Genomic DNA, 17,022 nt, shown 5'->3' with positions numbered 1-17,022 from the left:
CAGTGATCTATGCACATGGATACCGAGATCTCTCTGCTCATCCACACTACCAAGAATCTTACCATTAGCCCAGTACTCTGTATTCCTGTTACTCCTTCCAAAGTGAATCACGTTAGAAGACAGCGGATTCACCCAAAGAAACCCAACAAACTGGCAGACAGATAGTAGCCCCAACACTAAGCAGAAGGAGTGAAGGGAACACTTTCAACACACCAGAGAGGAAAGCCCTACAAGGACTCAAGAGAGACAGGAACATTGTAATCCTACCGGCGGACTGTCATACTGAACAGAGCACAGTACATTGAGGAAGCAAGCACTTTACTCACACACACCAACACCTACCAACAGATGGCGACAGACCCAACACCTCAACTGGAAAACCATATTATTACCACCCTGAGGAATCTACACAAGATGAATGAAACCAGAGGATCAGACACATCCCACTTCTATGGGCTCCCTAAGGTACACAAGCCGGAGGTCCCCCTCAGACCCATAGTCTCACTGCTGGGTGCACCAACATACAGACTAGCAAAAGAACGACAGAGGCGATTGAAACACCTATTGGACGATTCAAACCACTCCATCCACTCCGCCCAAGAATTCCTCAACATCATCAAGGACACCAGAATAGATGAGGATGAGATCATGGTCTCCTTCAATGTGACTGCACTATTTACCTCCATAAACATCCCCTTAGCTAAAGAAACTCGAACCCCGCTACTAGACAGGCCAGGGCTACAGACGCCCGACAACATCAACACCATCAGCAAATACGGCACCCATAAACTACGCAATCTGTGCCTCACAACCCACTTCACCTTCAACGGCAAGATATGCGCACAAATCAATGGAAGACCGATGGGATCATTGATATCAGGATTAACAGCGGAAACTGTAATGCAAAGCCTGGAACAGACAGCACTTGCCACAATCCAACCAAAACTATGGATCCGCTATCTGTCCAACTTCTTCCCCACCTATCCGCCCCACCCTTCCCTCTGACCAATCCCCACTACTCCTACCTGCATCCACCTTTCACCATCCCACCTTACCCCAGCCTCACCCATCCTCGCTCTATTTATTTTCCTGCTCCCTTCCCCCTCCCCAGTCCCGATGAAGGGTCCCAATCCGAAACGTCAACTTTCCTCTGATGCTGCCTGGCCTGCTGTGTTCCTCCAGCTCCACACTGTGTTGACTCTCTCTGCGCTGCTGCACCCATCTCTCACCAAGGCACATGCTCTACCATTCTTACTTATGCTCGTGACATCTTGCTTCACATGGTTTCACCCACCCAACCTCTGACAGTGTTACCTGTCGTACCATCTGTGACGCCAACCCGGTCACTAAGACATTTCCCAACCTGCACCAAAAGTAGCAGCTGCGCCATTCACTTGAACGTCCCTCAATGCCTCTCCTGTCTTTTCTCAGCAGGCAAACTGCCCACAATAGGCCAGAAACAGTGAAAACGGGTAGTGAGCTCATGGACATTTGGTTCTTCGCCCCTGATGAGGAGAGGGCCCTTACTCTGATGGGCCTGGGTGGCTGATTCGCCATGTTAAAGCCCTTGGACTTATTTTGGAGGCTTCCATTCACTTGCTGCACGTAGATTCGCTGAATGCAGACCATCTCCCTTGACCTGACTGAGGACTGTTGACAATCATGACACACTTCCTGGCTTTTTGCCTGCACTAAATGCCACAGCAAAGCTGTTCTGCAAGCCTGGCATTTCTGGCTGAGAGTGCAGGTTGCAAAAAGGCAAGGCAAAGCAGGGATACTGTGAACGTCCAAATAGGCTCACAGTGCGTAAGTGTAATGACAGCAAACAAAGAGCCTAGAGATGTAGCCTACACTAGTCCATGAGCTGGGTGTGTGTATTCCTAACTGCATGGTTTCCTTGCTGCAGCATTGGAATGCAACGGTGGATCAGAGAGTGACATAAGGGTTCTTAGAGACTGTCAAATTTTGAATGCTAAAACCCATGGATATGGGGTACCACAAGACTGGCTATAGTCCATGTTGTTCAAGTCCAAATGAAATTCTGCCCTCCTTATCTGCTGTCTGGCCTGCTCTTTGCATTGGTTTTCCACATGCGTTTTGAAGGTTTTTACACACTAGAAACTATATGGATTCTGTCGGTCTCTGTGATAAGATTATCCTCCTCCTCTCAGGATTTCTTTGTAATTTTTCTGCTTTGAACACAATCTAAATAGCTTTCTCTAAAAGTAAATCTTTGGATTGTAATAAGTCTGGAAAAGACTCATCTGTCATTCCAGCAGCAATTTTATCTCTTATGGATTCTGATTTTAAAACTCTTAAGGCTTGATTCTTAAAGCTCCCTAGTCTTTGCTTTCTACTAATCTGCAGCGCACATTAATGAACATATCAATAATAACTCTGGTGCTCAACTTTTATGTTAAATCTTGCTCTTTCCAGAATTATAAATTCTTAGATTAAGTAATTTGTGAAAAACTTTTAGAATTCATCAAATATATCTATGCCTTAAATGAGCTTAACATTGTCAACTGTGGTTCCTATTAAATTCACCGGCGTATTTGCTTGTTCAGAATGTTATTCAGTGTCTAGCTTGAATGCAATCCTGTACTTTTTCTCTAAAATGTCCAATTGTATATTCCAAATGAGCCATCTCGGAAATTAAATTTAACAAGTAGTGTTAATACTCTTGCATGTTCTTCTTAATGTGGATTTATTTTTGATTCTTAATTTAAAGCTTTTTTTAAATTTTTGCACTTTTTCATTGCTGCTTTTATTCCTGAGTTCAAATAGTTATAATTTGGCAGCGTTAAAGATGCTGCCTTAATCTCTTTCCCAAATAGATTTTTTAAATTTTCAATATGGCAATGCTGTTTCAGTTTTACCAAACTATGCAGTACAAAAACATTACAGAGTCATAGAATCATACAACACAGAAATAGACTCTTTGGTCCAGGCAGCCCATTCCAACCAGCTTCCCAAACTAAGCTGGTCCCACCTGCCTGCTCCTGGCCCATATCCCTCCAAACCTTTCCTGTTCATGTACTTGTCTAAGTGTCTTTTAAATATTGTAACTTTACCCAAATCCACCATTTCCACAGTAAGTTCATGCCACATGCGAAACACCTTCTGTGTAGAAGAGTTGCCCTCATGTATGTTTTAATCATTCCTCTATCACCTTAAAAATATGCCCCCTATTCTTGAAATCCCCCACCCTAGGGAAAAGATGCCCACTATTAACCCTTTCTACACCACTCATGTTTTTATAAACCTCTATCAGGTCACCTCTCAACCTCCTGCGCTTCAGTTAAAAAAAAAATCCCAGCCTGTACAGCCTTTTTTTATAACTCAAACCTTCCATACATGGCAACATCCTGATATATCTCTTCTGAACACTTGATTTATTTTTCTTCTTTTGATGCTTTACGCTCTGAAATACAGTATTGCTAAACCGCAGTACTGGTCACTTGGGTTTTCTCTTTTATTTTGTCATAAAGGAGGTTTTTAGCCATCTGCTGTCGAAATGGAGGTTTCCTGGCATCTTCAGGCAAAATGAAGGTTGACTGCTTTATCGTTGGCAAAATGGATAATGTTCATTCTTTCACAGCCAAATGAAGAATGCTCATCATTTTCCATGATTTTCCCAAATAAAACCTGATGCCCCTGATCTTAACAAATTCTTCCCACCTGAATCATGGTTTCAGACACAGATCCTCCTTCCTTATTAGCCCTGAGTAGTCTTCATTCGCTCCTCCATTAAATTCTGTCCAAGTTTTTAACACAGTCAGAAATCACACGACACCAGGTTATAGACCAACAGGTTTATTTGAAAACACAAGCTTTCGGAGCCTCGCTCCTTCTTAAGTCATGAGGGAGAGAGATGGTATCCAACATGGAATTTATAAGTAAAAGATCAAAGGGTCACACCACAGATGAGGATGTATTAAACAAACCTAAGATGCTGTTAAATCTTTAATCAGTTGGAAGGTTTCAATTGATTAATACGTATAAGTAAATCCGTGAATTCCTTTCAAGCCACTGTCCTGAGAGAACTAAAGGTTTTATCAGTGTAATTAAAAGGTGATATTTTAGGTCAGACAATGCATGTTAGGTGTGAGGCCTTGTTTAGAATCTATTTGTGTTGTGGTTTGGAGTCAGACTGGTTTTATTTCTAAAGTCGGAGTTTATAAAACGCCGCATTGATTGACTGTCTATAAATTGTGTGCTTTTTGAGCAAAATAGGATGTATCTGCAAATACAAATTCACCCCATAGATTTGCATGGGTTTCCTCCGGGTGCTCCGCTTTCCTCCCACAGTCCAAAGATGTGCATGTTGGGTGGATTGGCGATGCTAAATTGCCCGTGGTGTTCAGGGATGTATAGATTAGGTGGGTTGTAGGGGGATGGGTCTGGGTGGGATACTCTGAGGGTCATTGTGGACTTGTTGGGCCAAAGGGCCTGTAACCACACTGTAGGGATTCTATCAATTTACATGTGACTGTGTGTGTGTGTGTGTGAGCGTGTGTGTGTGTGTGTGTGTGTGTGTGTGCGCGCGAGAGAGAGAAAGAGACAGAGAGAGGGTGGGAGAGTGTGTGTTTTTGTGTGTGTGTGTGTGTGTGTGTGTGTGCACGCGCGTGTGTGTTTCTGTGTGTGCGTGCGCATGTGTGTGTGTGTGAGAGAGAGAGACAGAGAGAGGGTGGGAGAGTGTGTGTGCACGTGCGCATGTGTGTGTGCGAGCGTGTGTGTGTGCGAGCGTGTGTGTGTGGATGTGTGTGTGTGAGAGAGAGACAGAGAGAGGGTGGGAGTGTGTGTGTGTGCGCGTGTGTGTGTGTGTGTGTGTGTGCGCGTGTGTGTGTGTGTGCATGCACGTGACAGTATTTGTGTAAGTGAGTGTATGTGTGTATGCATGTGTGTGAGTGTGTGTGTGAGAGTGTACAGTGCGGTGTAGTCACCTGTAGTGTGACATGAACCCAAGATCCCGGTTGAGGCCGTCCTCATGGGTACCAAACCTGGCTATCAGCCTCTACTTGGCAATTCTGTGTTGTTGTGTATCCCGAAATCTGCCTTGGAGGACGTTTACCCGAAGATCGGAGGCTAAATGACCATGACCGCTGAAGTGTTCCCCACTGGGAAGGAACGTCTCTGTTCAGCAATCTTTGCACAGTGTCCATTCATCCGTTGTCAAAGCGTCTGCATGGTCTCACCAATTTATCATGCCTCGGGGTATCCTTGCCTGCAGTGTACGAGATAGACAATGTTGACCAAGTCACATTAGTATCTGCTGTTCACGTGGTGGGTGGTGCTCCCACGTGTGATGGTAGTGTCCATGTCGAAGATCTGGCATGTCTTGCAGAGGTTGCCATGACAGAGTTGTATAGTGTTGTGGTCAATGTTGTCCTGAAGGCTGGGTAGTTTGCTGCGAACAATGGTCTGTTTAAAGTTTGGTGGTTGTTTGAAGGCGAGAAGTGGAGGTGTGGTGAGGATGTTGGCGAGATGCTCATGGCCATCAATAATGTGTTAAAGGTTGCGTAGAACATGGCATGTGTTTCTCCACTCCTGGGAAGTACTGGACGATGAAGGGTATTCTATCGGTCATATCCCATGTCTGTCTTCTGAGGAGGTCATTACGGTTTTACACTGTGGCACGTAGGAACTGGCGATCGATGAGTTCAGCATCATATCCTGTTCCTATGAGAGTGTCCTTCAACACCTTCAGGTGTCCATCGCATTCTTCCTCATCCTAACAGATCCTGTGAATGCGTAGGGCTTTTCCATCAGGGATGGCTGTTTCAATACGTTTAGAGTGGAAGCTAGAGAAGTGCAGCATTGTGAGGTTATCCATGGGCTTGCGGTAGAGTGAGGTACTGAGGTGTCTGTCCCTGATGGACATGCGTGTCCAAGAATGAGACTGATTCTGAAGAGTAGTCCATGGTAAGTCTGATGGTGGGTTGAAATTTGTTGATATCACTGTGTGGTTGTTTCAGCGATTTCTCACCATGAGTCCAAGGGAAGAAAATGTCATCAATGTATCTGGTATATGGCATTGGTCAGAGGTTCTGTGCAGCAAGAAGACTTGTTCAAACCTGTGCATGAAAATTGGGGCAGATTGGGAAGCAAATGTGGTCCCCATGGCTGTTCCATGTGGTCTGAATGAAGAACTGTGTCAAGGTGAAGATGTTGTGGTCGAGGATGAAGTGGATGAGTTGTAGGATGATAATGGAAATTTGCCTCACAATTTTGCGCTTATCTAGCTTTCACCTTAAACATATTGTAACAACCACCCCCTCAAATAAGCCCTACACATGCACAGGATCTTTCTCTCTGTCCCCCTTCTCTCGCTCTAGCGTTGTTTGTTAGCCAGGAAGGGTTGAATTGCCCTTTCACATTTCCTGATGTTTTCTGGTGCCTTTCTGGTTTGCAGTTGTCTGGGTTTAAATCTTGCAAGGGCTTGTCCCTCGGCAGAATTGTCTCTTGTGTCTGTCTTGGCTCAGGCATTCCCAGCATACTTTGCTTTTTGGCCAATTTTGAGGCCCTGTTAATTCCAGTTGCTGTGCCCGTATTTCTGGCCTCCCTTCTTAATGATTTTTATTTCACTCGAGCAGTAGCAGGCTGCTAGAGAACCAAGGGAACCGATAGCAAGAACCTCGGCAATGGGGCACAGTTTAAAATTACGTTTTCCTCAGTGGTGAGCTGACACTCCCATGAGCCCAAAGTTTCTCATCTCGCTAGCAGGGAGCGGAAAGCGGATGGTGGAAATGCATTGGGTCTCCAAGGGTAGGAAGCCTGATAAAAGTTTCTGTAATTAAATAGTGTTTAATCTAGCAAATAGTATGTTTAATAGTATTCCTGTCCTCTGTATATTTGATGGTGTTATTTTTCCTGTTTATTGTATTTACCTTTCATGTATTATACTTGCCTTTTGTATTTTAAATAAACACAGATTTTTTTGCCCTGAAACACTTGTCTACTGCCTTCTTCATTTCACATTCCCTAAATAAGTCCAGTGTCTCGAACCGGGGATCTGGGGGTGATTAGAACAACTTAAAAATCAGAAAATTACTGATTGCAGACCAGAGCCCGACACCAAGCAATCGTGTCTATCTCTGGAAGTGTCTGGGGTTTCGATCCTTGCTCTTCAGGGTTCTGCTCAGGGAGAGTTCTGGAGTTGAACGCTGATGCAATTTTCTCTCTTTAAAGTTTGTGGTGTTACGTTTTTGATGATCCTATAGATTCTTTCACACCCCCAACATTGAAAACACTTATAGAGTCCTCAAGTTCATAGCTTGCCTTCTTATAAGCAGTAGCTCCATTGTTCCTTGTTAGATTCAGAATTACCTGTCTGTTTGAAAACACAACTTTTCCTGCAATGAACCCCTTTACTTCAGGACATTACTTCTGCAGGCAGTCTTAATTGCCTATTTGTCATGAGACAGTAAGTTATCCATTAGTCTTACCTCCTCTCTCCCAGGAAACAACTTATTTATGTTCCTTCAACTCCTTCTTCCCAGGGATGGTTAATTCGCATGTTGCTTTTAATTCCTTTCTAACAGTTTCTCCTTTTCCGTTTCATTTAGGGAAAAAAAAATACCAGAAAAGAATTGTCGCTGATTCTTTCAATCCATGTCGTTATAAAAGTTCTGAAGTTTACATTGTCAAACTGCCCACCACAAAGATCTCTTCCAATAATTTTGCAGCCCATTTTTGGGTGACGTCGTTGAAAGCTGACCACTCAATGCCTACGGAAACTACATGTTCACTCATTTGTACCGAAAAAATGATTAACCAGATCTTATCATCCTTGTGGACTCCATTTTTTTTATTCATTAACAGGATGAGGGTGTTACTGACTAGGCAGCATTTATGGGACATTAGTGAACCAGATGGGATTTTCCCCAAAGCAGTGGATTCATGATGAGTTTCTTAATTCCAGATTTTTTTTTAAATGGAATTCAAATTCCACTATCTGCTGCAGCAGGATTCAAACCCAGGTCCCTGGAACACTATCTGGGTCTGTGGATTAACAAGCCAGCAATAATACCACTTGGCCATCACCTCCTGTACGTTTAAATAGCCTCCTGCTTGTTTTGATGGGGAGGGAGGTTAGTGAAGTGATAATGACTTCTGTCTGCCTATTTAAACACTTGGCTGAAACTTCTCTACATGAAACAAGAAAAGGTGTAAGAATGTACTTGAAAGCTACTTTCTGATGAAGCTAACTTTTTTTTTCCTTTCACTTGTTTTGAGACTCTTAGTGCATTTATTTTTATTTGTCATCAATAATTTCTTTTGATTTATCCGTAGGCAACTCTGAATGGTACCTTCGGGATTAAGTGCATTGATCTGTTGCCTAGTCTTTGTCTGATTGAAGTCACTGTGCACTGATGGGCTATTCAGCAGTCACTGTTAATTCACTGTTTTGTTTTAGTTCTCTGTGGTCTGAAGATAACCCTGGTATTCCCTTAAGTAACAACAGTAGAAGGGAAGAAAATAAATAGACCTGTTTTATTAACAGGTAATATTTCCAAGCTCATCTTGCTGAATGCCCAGCTTCATAGTACCTGCAGTTGTGAACATATGGCAGGATTATGAATACATTTTTGTATTTATATTTCACTCCATCCTGATCTTTGAAACAGGAACTCTGAAGACAATAGAGTTTCCATAACATATTGGGGGCAAACTTGAATTTTGGGCTGTATCTTTCTTTGGGATGAGAATAATGAGGTGGTTGTTTTTGACCATCTCAATGGGCTAAAGGATCTTTTTCTGTGCCATAGACTGTATGAGTGTATCTCGTGGGAAAAACTGTATCATTATAATGTCACAAGTTTGATGGAATGGTGGGATTTAAGCTCCAAAAATAATTCTGGAATTTAACACTAGTTATGAAAATAATTGAAAACTAGTGATGACCACGGCAGCTATCATAGATTGTTACTCAAAACCATCTAGTCAACTGATGTCAATAAGGGTAGGAAATTCTTATCTGGTAAGTAGGGAAGTCTTGCTGCAACTGTACAGTCATCTATGAATGCTATCCCTAACTGGTTTGACACCAGACCCATAAAACTGTGGTTGACTGCCTTTCAAATGGTCAAGCCAGTCATTGGTTCAAGAGCAGTTAGGGATAAGCAGTAAATGCTGGTCATGCAGGCAGCTCCCACATCCAATGAAAGAATACATTTAAAAATATATATAAATGCATTGGTGTAGACTTCCAAAAGGGTGTCTCTGCTCTAGAGTCACGAGAACCTTCCCAAATCAATTTTGCATTCTCTCGGAAAATTAACAACTCCTGTAAAATTCAGCTCTATCTAAATGGAGCACAAACACTTCTAATCCAGTTGGCAATGGTAGCACACCACCTCACTTAAAACTTGCTTTTTTTCCAATGCATTAATTTCTAGATTATTCAAGTAGCCACCAAATTGCCATCTATACCAGCTATAACAAATAGATTGAACATTGTAAATCTAAACTGTGTAATTCTAAATAAATTACTTTTGGCTACCAGTACATGGCTACGATTTTCTTCATAGCTTAACTTGTAATATAACGTGCATTTGATAAAAGTCAATTGATTCTAAGAAAATCAGAAGTAAAATCTTTCTTGTCACATTCTCTCACTGTAGCCCTCTAATAATGCGTGTGCTAGTGATGGCTGATTTACTAATAAGGAAAATGTATGAGATACCTGACCCCAATGTCATTTAAGAATAACACATGTTGCCCCTCTTATAAAGAGGATTACGTTAATTATCGCATATCACACTGTTTTGATGTGATAAATTACGGAATCTGTGTGCTCTTGGGAGCAACATGGAAGTAAAAGTTGCATTTCTCTGGTCAAATCTGTTCAGTGCTAAAGTGAAATGGAGAAGGAAAGCTTTCTCTTGATGAAGACCTATTGCCATGAGAAACTCTTGGAGCAGAAGATGCACCTTGTGCTCCATCTGCCAGTTAATAAGATTATGGCTCATTTGATTGTAACGTCAATATCACATTCCCTCATTCCCCCTCATAAACATTCAGGCCACCACCACCACCCCACCCCACCCACCCCCAACTTGTTTATCAAGAATCCAACGCAAACGTATCAACCACGATCTTATTGAACGGTGCTGCAAACATGACCCTTCCTCCTGTTGAAATAGAACTGAATATGACAGTTTGTAGTGCATAATACCTCAACAATACAGTTCTCCTGCACCTGCTCCCCCACGTCCAGTATTGGTTAAAACTGGAAGTGGGCATGTTTGACGGACGTTGTACTTAGACTTGAGATGTTTAATGCTTTTATCATCACGCCCAAATCAAACATTTACATTACTCACCTTGGTTTCTAGCACAGAAAGTGTGATCATGATTCCCTCACCTGCGCTTGTTCACTCTTTCAGTTGAAGTTAAGGACATAAAGGTGGTGTTCATGGATTGGACAGCTCCATGGCCACGTAAAAGAGACACTTTCAGACAGAAGAGCTGAGTGGACTAAGATGATACGCACCTGGAATGTTTATTTCCATGAGTAAATTTATTCCAAGTAAACACTGGCTTTGATTTACTATTTCACCAACTGGCTGTTAGGAATATAACAGCCATAGTCTCCAAGCAAAATATGTGTCATAAAGCAGACAACGCCCCCCCACCACCCCTCAATGAGAACTAAAACAAAAACAACCAAAGAGGAGCACCATGCCCTATAATCTGTGAAAGGTGTGTGAAAAATGGTATATATAACCTGCCTTTCAGCAACTTCTAGTGGTTAAATAAAATAGATCCCTGACACTCACTTTATTATTAACAACTAACAATTTATTAATCTAACTCTAACAGTGAACAAATTAACTAAACTATTAAAAAAACAAACAAATGCATTCTAACTATGAACTATTCCTGAATAACTCAAGATTCTAGTGGTATGCTGTTCCAATAAATACAAGTTCCACTTACAAAACAAAACTTTAGTCTCTCGAAATTATAGCCAGGTTACATCTTCTGGAATGTTCTTTGTCTTCTCCATCAATTCTTCTATCAGGAATGCTTTCTCTGTAAATTCTTCAGTTTGGAATCTTAGCTAGAAGGGCCATGGTACTGTTGTGAATAGATGCTGCTTTCTCTATGGGCTGAGAGCTGTTATCTCTAGCAGATGGCAGTTAGCTCTGATAATTTTCCAACTGCCTCTGCTTTTTAGTACCCCTGATGACATATCAATTTCTTACAGTTGTATCGGTCCTAGGTTGTCAAAACCGTCAGATTCAAAGTTGATAGCTTTTCGATATCTAAGTGCATGGTTCAAATTGATTAGCTCAATTCAGAACACGAGTGAGTGGGTCAAAGGCATTATAGATTCTCGTGGACATGAATGATGGAAATTTCTATGACGTGCTTGAGAATACAAAGATAAATACTGGTCGTGCGGTTTTTTTCATGGGATTGGGGTGTGAAGAAAAACTTCAAATCGTAAATAAAAGCTTTTATTGCTACTGTTTGTTCCTACAGGAAGTGATACCACCAAGCTGTCGCTCATGAATAAATACAAAGAGAACTTATTAGCCACCAGCCCTGTGGACATCAGTCATCAGCAGACAGCTTTGCTCCCACGCAGTTCCTCCAGTGGACAAAGAAAACGTTTCACCAGTAAATCCAGAGGTCAGTTCTTCACTGTATTCTCAGATTTGGACTGTTTAGTCCAGGGTTATCAAAGTAATACCTTTATTTCCTAAATTTATCATCAAGTGAGACAAAGAAAAATGCCTTTAAATACTAATGTAGTCACTCAGGCTGAAATCCAATTCTCAATATAATCACTGCCAATGCTGGAGTCTGAGATAACACAGTGTGGAACTGATGGAACACAGCAGGCCAGGCAGCATCAGAGGAGCAGTAAAACTGATGTTTCGGGTCAGGACCCTTCTTCGGTACTGAAGAAGGGTCCCGACCCAAAACACCAGCTTTCCTACTCCTCTGATGCTGCCTGGCCTGCTGTGTTCCTCTAGCTCCACACCTTGCTATCACAATCTAATCATGTTCTGTTGTTAAATGAAAAAGTTAAACCATGCTCATACGTCCATCAGCTTCACTCTTCCAATAGAGTAGGTCTCACAGGTTGTTATTGTTCTTGCACTTATTATCCTAGTCTAATGGCTCATAATCAAGCATTCCTCTTTGCTTATTTTCACCCAAACCTGGGGGAAGAGGAGGGGAAGGGCAGAAGGATTAGAAGGATGATCAACCTGTGGAACCACATTGGCCATGGAAGGACAGTCCACAATTTGCCCTGTTGGGGACATGAACCCAGGACCCCTGGCCCAGAGGAAGGAATACTACTACTGCCAGTTTATCCCAAGTGTTTACGTAGCTGGAGGTAGAACTTGCATTTACACCGTGACCATTCACAGGGATGAATTTTCCCAACGCAGAGAGAGAGGTGATGGCCTAGTGGTATTATCGCTGGACTGTTAATCCAGAGACCCTGATAATGTGCTGGGGACCCGGGTTCGAATTCTGCCACAGCAGATGGTGAAGTCTGAATTCAATAAATGTCTGGAACTTGAATCTAATGCTAACTACAAATCAATTGTCAGGAAAAACACATCTGGTTCACCATTGTCCTTTAGGGAAGGAAACTGCCATCCTTACCTGGTCTGGCCTACATGTGACTCCAGTCCCACAGCAATGTGGTTGACTCTTAACTGCTCTCTGGGCAATTAGGGATGGGCAATAAATGCTGCCCAGTTAGCGACACCCTCATCTTATGAATGAATTTAAATAAACACTTTAGAGATTGCCTAGGCACAAAGAGACTTGAGATGGTGACAAGTGAGAAAAATTTTCATGGCACGTTGGCAGCACTGGGAACAAGCAGCCAACTGAACCAATCAAGCCAACAATAAAGTTTTGCTTTCTAAACCAGAGGCATTGGGCCCACATCAGGGCCATTTACTTTGGAAGGAGACCCGGAGCATACCTGGGAGATCTAGCAATGGATATCTAGGGAGTAGGAGCTTCTCTCCCTGAGTGCTACACGGCTCATGGAGAGGTCACCCAGCGGTGATGGACACTGTCCTGTGCTCAAGCTCTCTCACCCTCCCAAACACAAAAGTCTGCTTGCTTGGTCCTGGCATTTCTGAAGAAATTTATATACCTTTGAGGACATTTCAGGCATTGAGGTGCCTTCTTATTTATGATGCAGCTTCAGCGGCCCACCACTGGCAGTATTGTAGAGACTGCTAAGATGCCAGCCTTCTGACCTGAACTACAGCTTTTTGGGGGTGGGTCATTGACTTTATTTGACTGCCAGCAAGGTCTTGGCAAGGTCTTCTTCCTCATGTTGTCTTCTTTAGAGCACACAACCTGCTCCACTGGCAAGTATTAAGGAGAAAAGTAATGGGTTCTTTTTCTCATGTAACTAAAGTTGTAGGTACGTTCAAACAGTCAATTTTACCAAGAGTGCTTCAGCATCATCTAGAATGACAGAATCCCAAGAGTGTGGAAGCAGGCCATTCAGTCCATCCTGACCTTCTGAAGAGCATCCCACCCAGACACAACCCCCTACCCTATCCCCATAACCCTGCATTTTCCATGGCTGATCCACCTAACCTACACATCCCTGGACACTATGGGCAATTTAGCATAGCCAATCCACCTAACCTGCACATCTTTGGATGGTGGAAGGAAACCGGAGCACCTAGAGGAAGCCCACGCAGACACAGGGAAAACATGCAAACTCCACACAGACAGTCATCCAGGGGTGGAATCAAATCTGGGTCCCTGCTGCTTTGAGGCAGCTATGATAAACACTGAGCCACTATGCCACCTGTAAAGTTAATGTTTAAAGCATTACTCAATGAACTCAATGCTTCCTATTGTGAACTAATCTTCTGTGCTGGTTGGTCGAGTGATGGTCCCGCAATGATTCTTCAAGATGGTGTCCGAAATTTTTGCTTTTGTTCAATCGAGGAATCAAGGGTAGTGAACTGTCATACAATACATGATTCCTTGACCTCACACTCCTTTCCAGACATAACTTTAAAACTGAATGAGCTGAACTGTGAACAGCAGGCGAAGGACAGAGACCTAACACATAGAATCAGTGCTGTGAAGGCATTCAAATTTAAACTAGCACTGTGCTCCTCCCAATTCAAAACAAAAATAAGTCCGTAACTCTTGCTGATTCTGGAGAAAATGTTTTTAACATGTCAAAGACAAAGTAAAATGAAACCACCCAGAAAATGTCTGTACACGCGTGAAAAAGTCCACTTAGTTGTGAAGGAACAAATCGTCAAATCCACTCCTTCAAGGAGACCTTCGTGGGCTGGCTACCAAATTCCATCATATGCTTGATTTGTTTTTTTGATCAGCAGTGGAGTTAATATTGGGACAATTTCTATGGAAATAATATTGAGCTGAAAGCCCTATCAAAGGACCCTTAGTTTTGGGAGACTTGTCATCCGAGAGCAATGCCCACTCCTAACATCCCGTACTTTTAAAATGAAATGACATCTGCTGGCATTACCATGTAATCCAGAAAATGAATGTAAATATGCCACACTACTGCAAGAAGGCAGCTCACCACCACCTTCTCAAGGCCAATAAGTGAAGGCAAACAAATATTGACCTTACCAGCAATGCTTTGATCCTAGAATACTGGACTGTTGCCTTTCAATGAATGCTTTCTGCTTTACCTAAATCTTTAGTAGTGAACATATCTGGGCACAAACTTATATGAAAACATTAGCAATTATAAAATATAGAGTAACATATTGACAAACACTCAAAATGTTTACATGTACCTTGAGCCTTTTCTGCTCACTTTTGCAATTGATGTCTTGTCCAATGGTGAGTTTTAGTTTTCTTTTTTCATCCTTGAATCAACCTGTTCAAAGATGTTATTGCATGCCTCTGGAGCAGGTGGGACTTGAACCTGGGCCTCCCAGTCTAGGGGTAGGGACACTACTACTGGGCCACAAGAGGGCCCATAAGTTTCAATTTTCAGCTATTTAGTACACTAAAATATTTTAATTAACTCAGTCATATTCTTTATTTTGCAATTGTACTTTGTCTTTTTTTATTGCTCAGTGCAAAATCCTGTTTTCTAGCTCATTCCTGATAGAAAGCAATTTGTTCATCCTCACTATATTAATACAAGCGATAAAGTCTCAACGAAACATGTTAGCAATCTTATGAAATCTAGTGTAGAAATGCAAGAGTTGGCAGTGGCTCAAGAAGGGACTCGCCATCACTTTCTCGGGCAATTAGGGATGGGCTACAAATACAGCAATGGCAGCAATGGTCACATGGTGACCATGTGGTCAATGATCACATCCCAGGGCAAAAATGGTTGAAAAATGATCTAAGGTCAAATAGTCTTCAAAGCCAACATTTTATCACAATTCAGGAATCAAAACTGCCTTTTAATCACAGAAATTGTGTTACAATTATAGATACGTTTGATTTGATGTTTGGAAGTCCAAAAAACGTACTGTATAATTTGTAAATGTTACAAAAGATTAACTCTGTTGAGCCAGCAGACATTCAGAATTTCTTATCTAATGAAAATGACCTTTCACGGATATAAAGAGAAATCACTGCCTTACACTTCAGATACAGTCAATGTCTTTTAAGAGCTGATAGATTTTTAGATAAAAGTAACTTGCACTTCATGATGATTCATTTTATTGGAAATCGCTTCTGTGTGCAGCACACCATCCCACTACTGCTATTTGATCCAATACTGTTTTAAAAGAACAGTGATAAAGTTAGAAACCCCCTGAAGACAGTTACTATTTTCATTTAGCTAAGTCTCTTTGAAATACAGAAGCTACATACCTGAAGAATAAATAATCCAATCAGCCCTATAAAGCGAGCCATTAGTTCAAGACAGATTATAGGGATTTTTTTTATGCTTGCATAATATGATATCAATGTTTTCCTATACAATGTGTCCTGGACAATCTCAAATCGGAATTGGACATTTATTATCAAGCAGGTTGCTTTAGTTTGAAAAGTGCCTTGGTCTTGAAAAGCATCACTGGGAAGATTGGGACAATTGAAAATTTCTGCAGGTTATGACAAATTGTATCCTTCAAGCCTCTCATGAGTAGGGACCAGTGCATCATTCTACCCACTTTCCCACTAATAAGACCATATTGGCAGTCATGGAAGAGGCAGCATAATAGCTATGCCTATTTGCAATGCTGGAGGAGATGCTAAGCAAATTTCCTCTGGACCTGATCCCTTGACTCTCTTATGACATCTTCCTTCTTTCCTGCAGTGTAATGTAATGCACAGCCTGTCTCTTTTTGTTTCATTTCAACTCCTCGAAATGTGGAGGCCTCACCCAGTGGAGGAAATCAGTTCTGACAGATAGTCAAATTTAGGAAGATGAGAGATTAAATTAGATTATACGTGAGCCCTGTTTCAGGGGATGCAAGTACTCCTTTAAGTTGAAGGCTGTGGGTTCACATCCACTTCAGAGACTTGAGCACAAAATCTGAGCTGATCCTTCTTTATATTGCACAGTCATGGCTCATCTTTCTAGTGAGACACTAAACTGAAGCCCAATCAATTTATTTCATGGACTTAATGGTACTACTTAAAAGAAGAGCAACGCTCCTTCAAAGACCTTTATTATTAAGCAGATTTTCCCTCAGGACAGCAGGAAGCTCATTGTGTGCTAGCGCAGGAAGCCACTTCGAGAGTCATAGAGTCATACAACATGGAAACAGATTCACCAGTCCATGCTGACCATAATCCCAAAATAAACTAGTCTCACCTGCTTGCGCTTGGCCCATATCTCTCTGAACCTTTCCTGTTCATGAACTTAAATGTTGTAACTGTACCCACATCCACCCCTTCCTCTGTAAGCTCATTCCACACACAAAATATTCTCTGTGTCAAAAAAATACTCCTCATGTCTTTTCTACATCTTTCTCCTCTCACCTTAAAAGTATGACCATAGTCTTGAAATCTCCCACCCTAGGGAAAACACACCTGCTGTTTACCTGATCTATGCCCCTCATTATTTTA

At 42.0% G+C, this 17,022-nt stretch overlaps 1 protein-coding gene across 1 annotated transcript in view; it reads left to right on the top strand.

The window, feature by feature from the left end:
* Positions 1-17,022, top strand: part of astn1 (astrotactin 1) — a 1,993,575-nt gene that overhangs the window by 742,865 nt on the left and 1,233,688 nt on the right. The window contains exon 4 of the mRNA XM_048602275.1: positions 11,494-11,643. Within this exon, the coding sequence (XP_048458232.1) occupies positions 11,494-11,643 (150 nt within the window). The remainder of the gene's footprint in view (positions 1-11,493; positions 11,644-17,022) is intronic.

The sequence above is a fragment of the Rhincodon typus genome, chromosome 10, assembly GCF_021869965.1.
Source record: "Rhincodon typus isolate 14 chromosome 10, sRhiTyp1.1, whole genome shotgun sequence".
Taxonomy (NCBI): Eukaryota; Metazoa; Chordata; class Chondrichthyes; order Orectolobiformes; family Rhincodontidae; genus Rhincodon; species Rhincodon typus.
The sequence above is the reverse complement of the archived record's forward strand: the minus strand, read 5'-3'. Positions and strand labels throughout refer to the sequence as shown.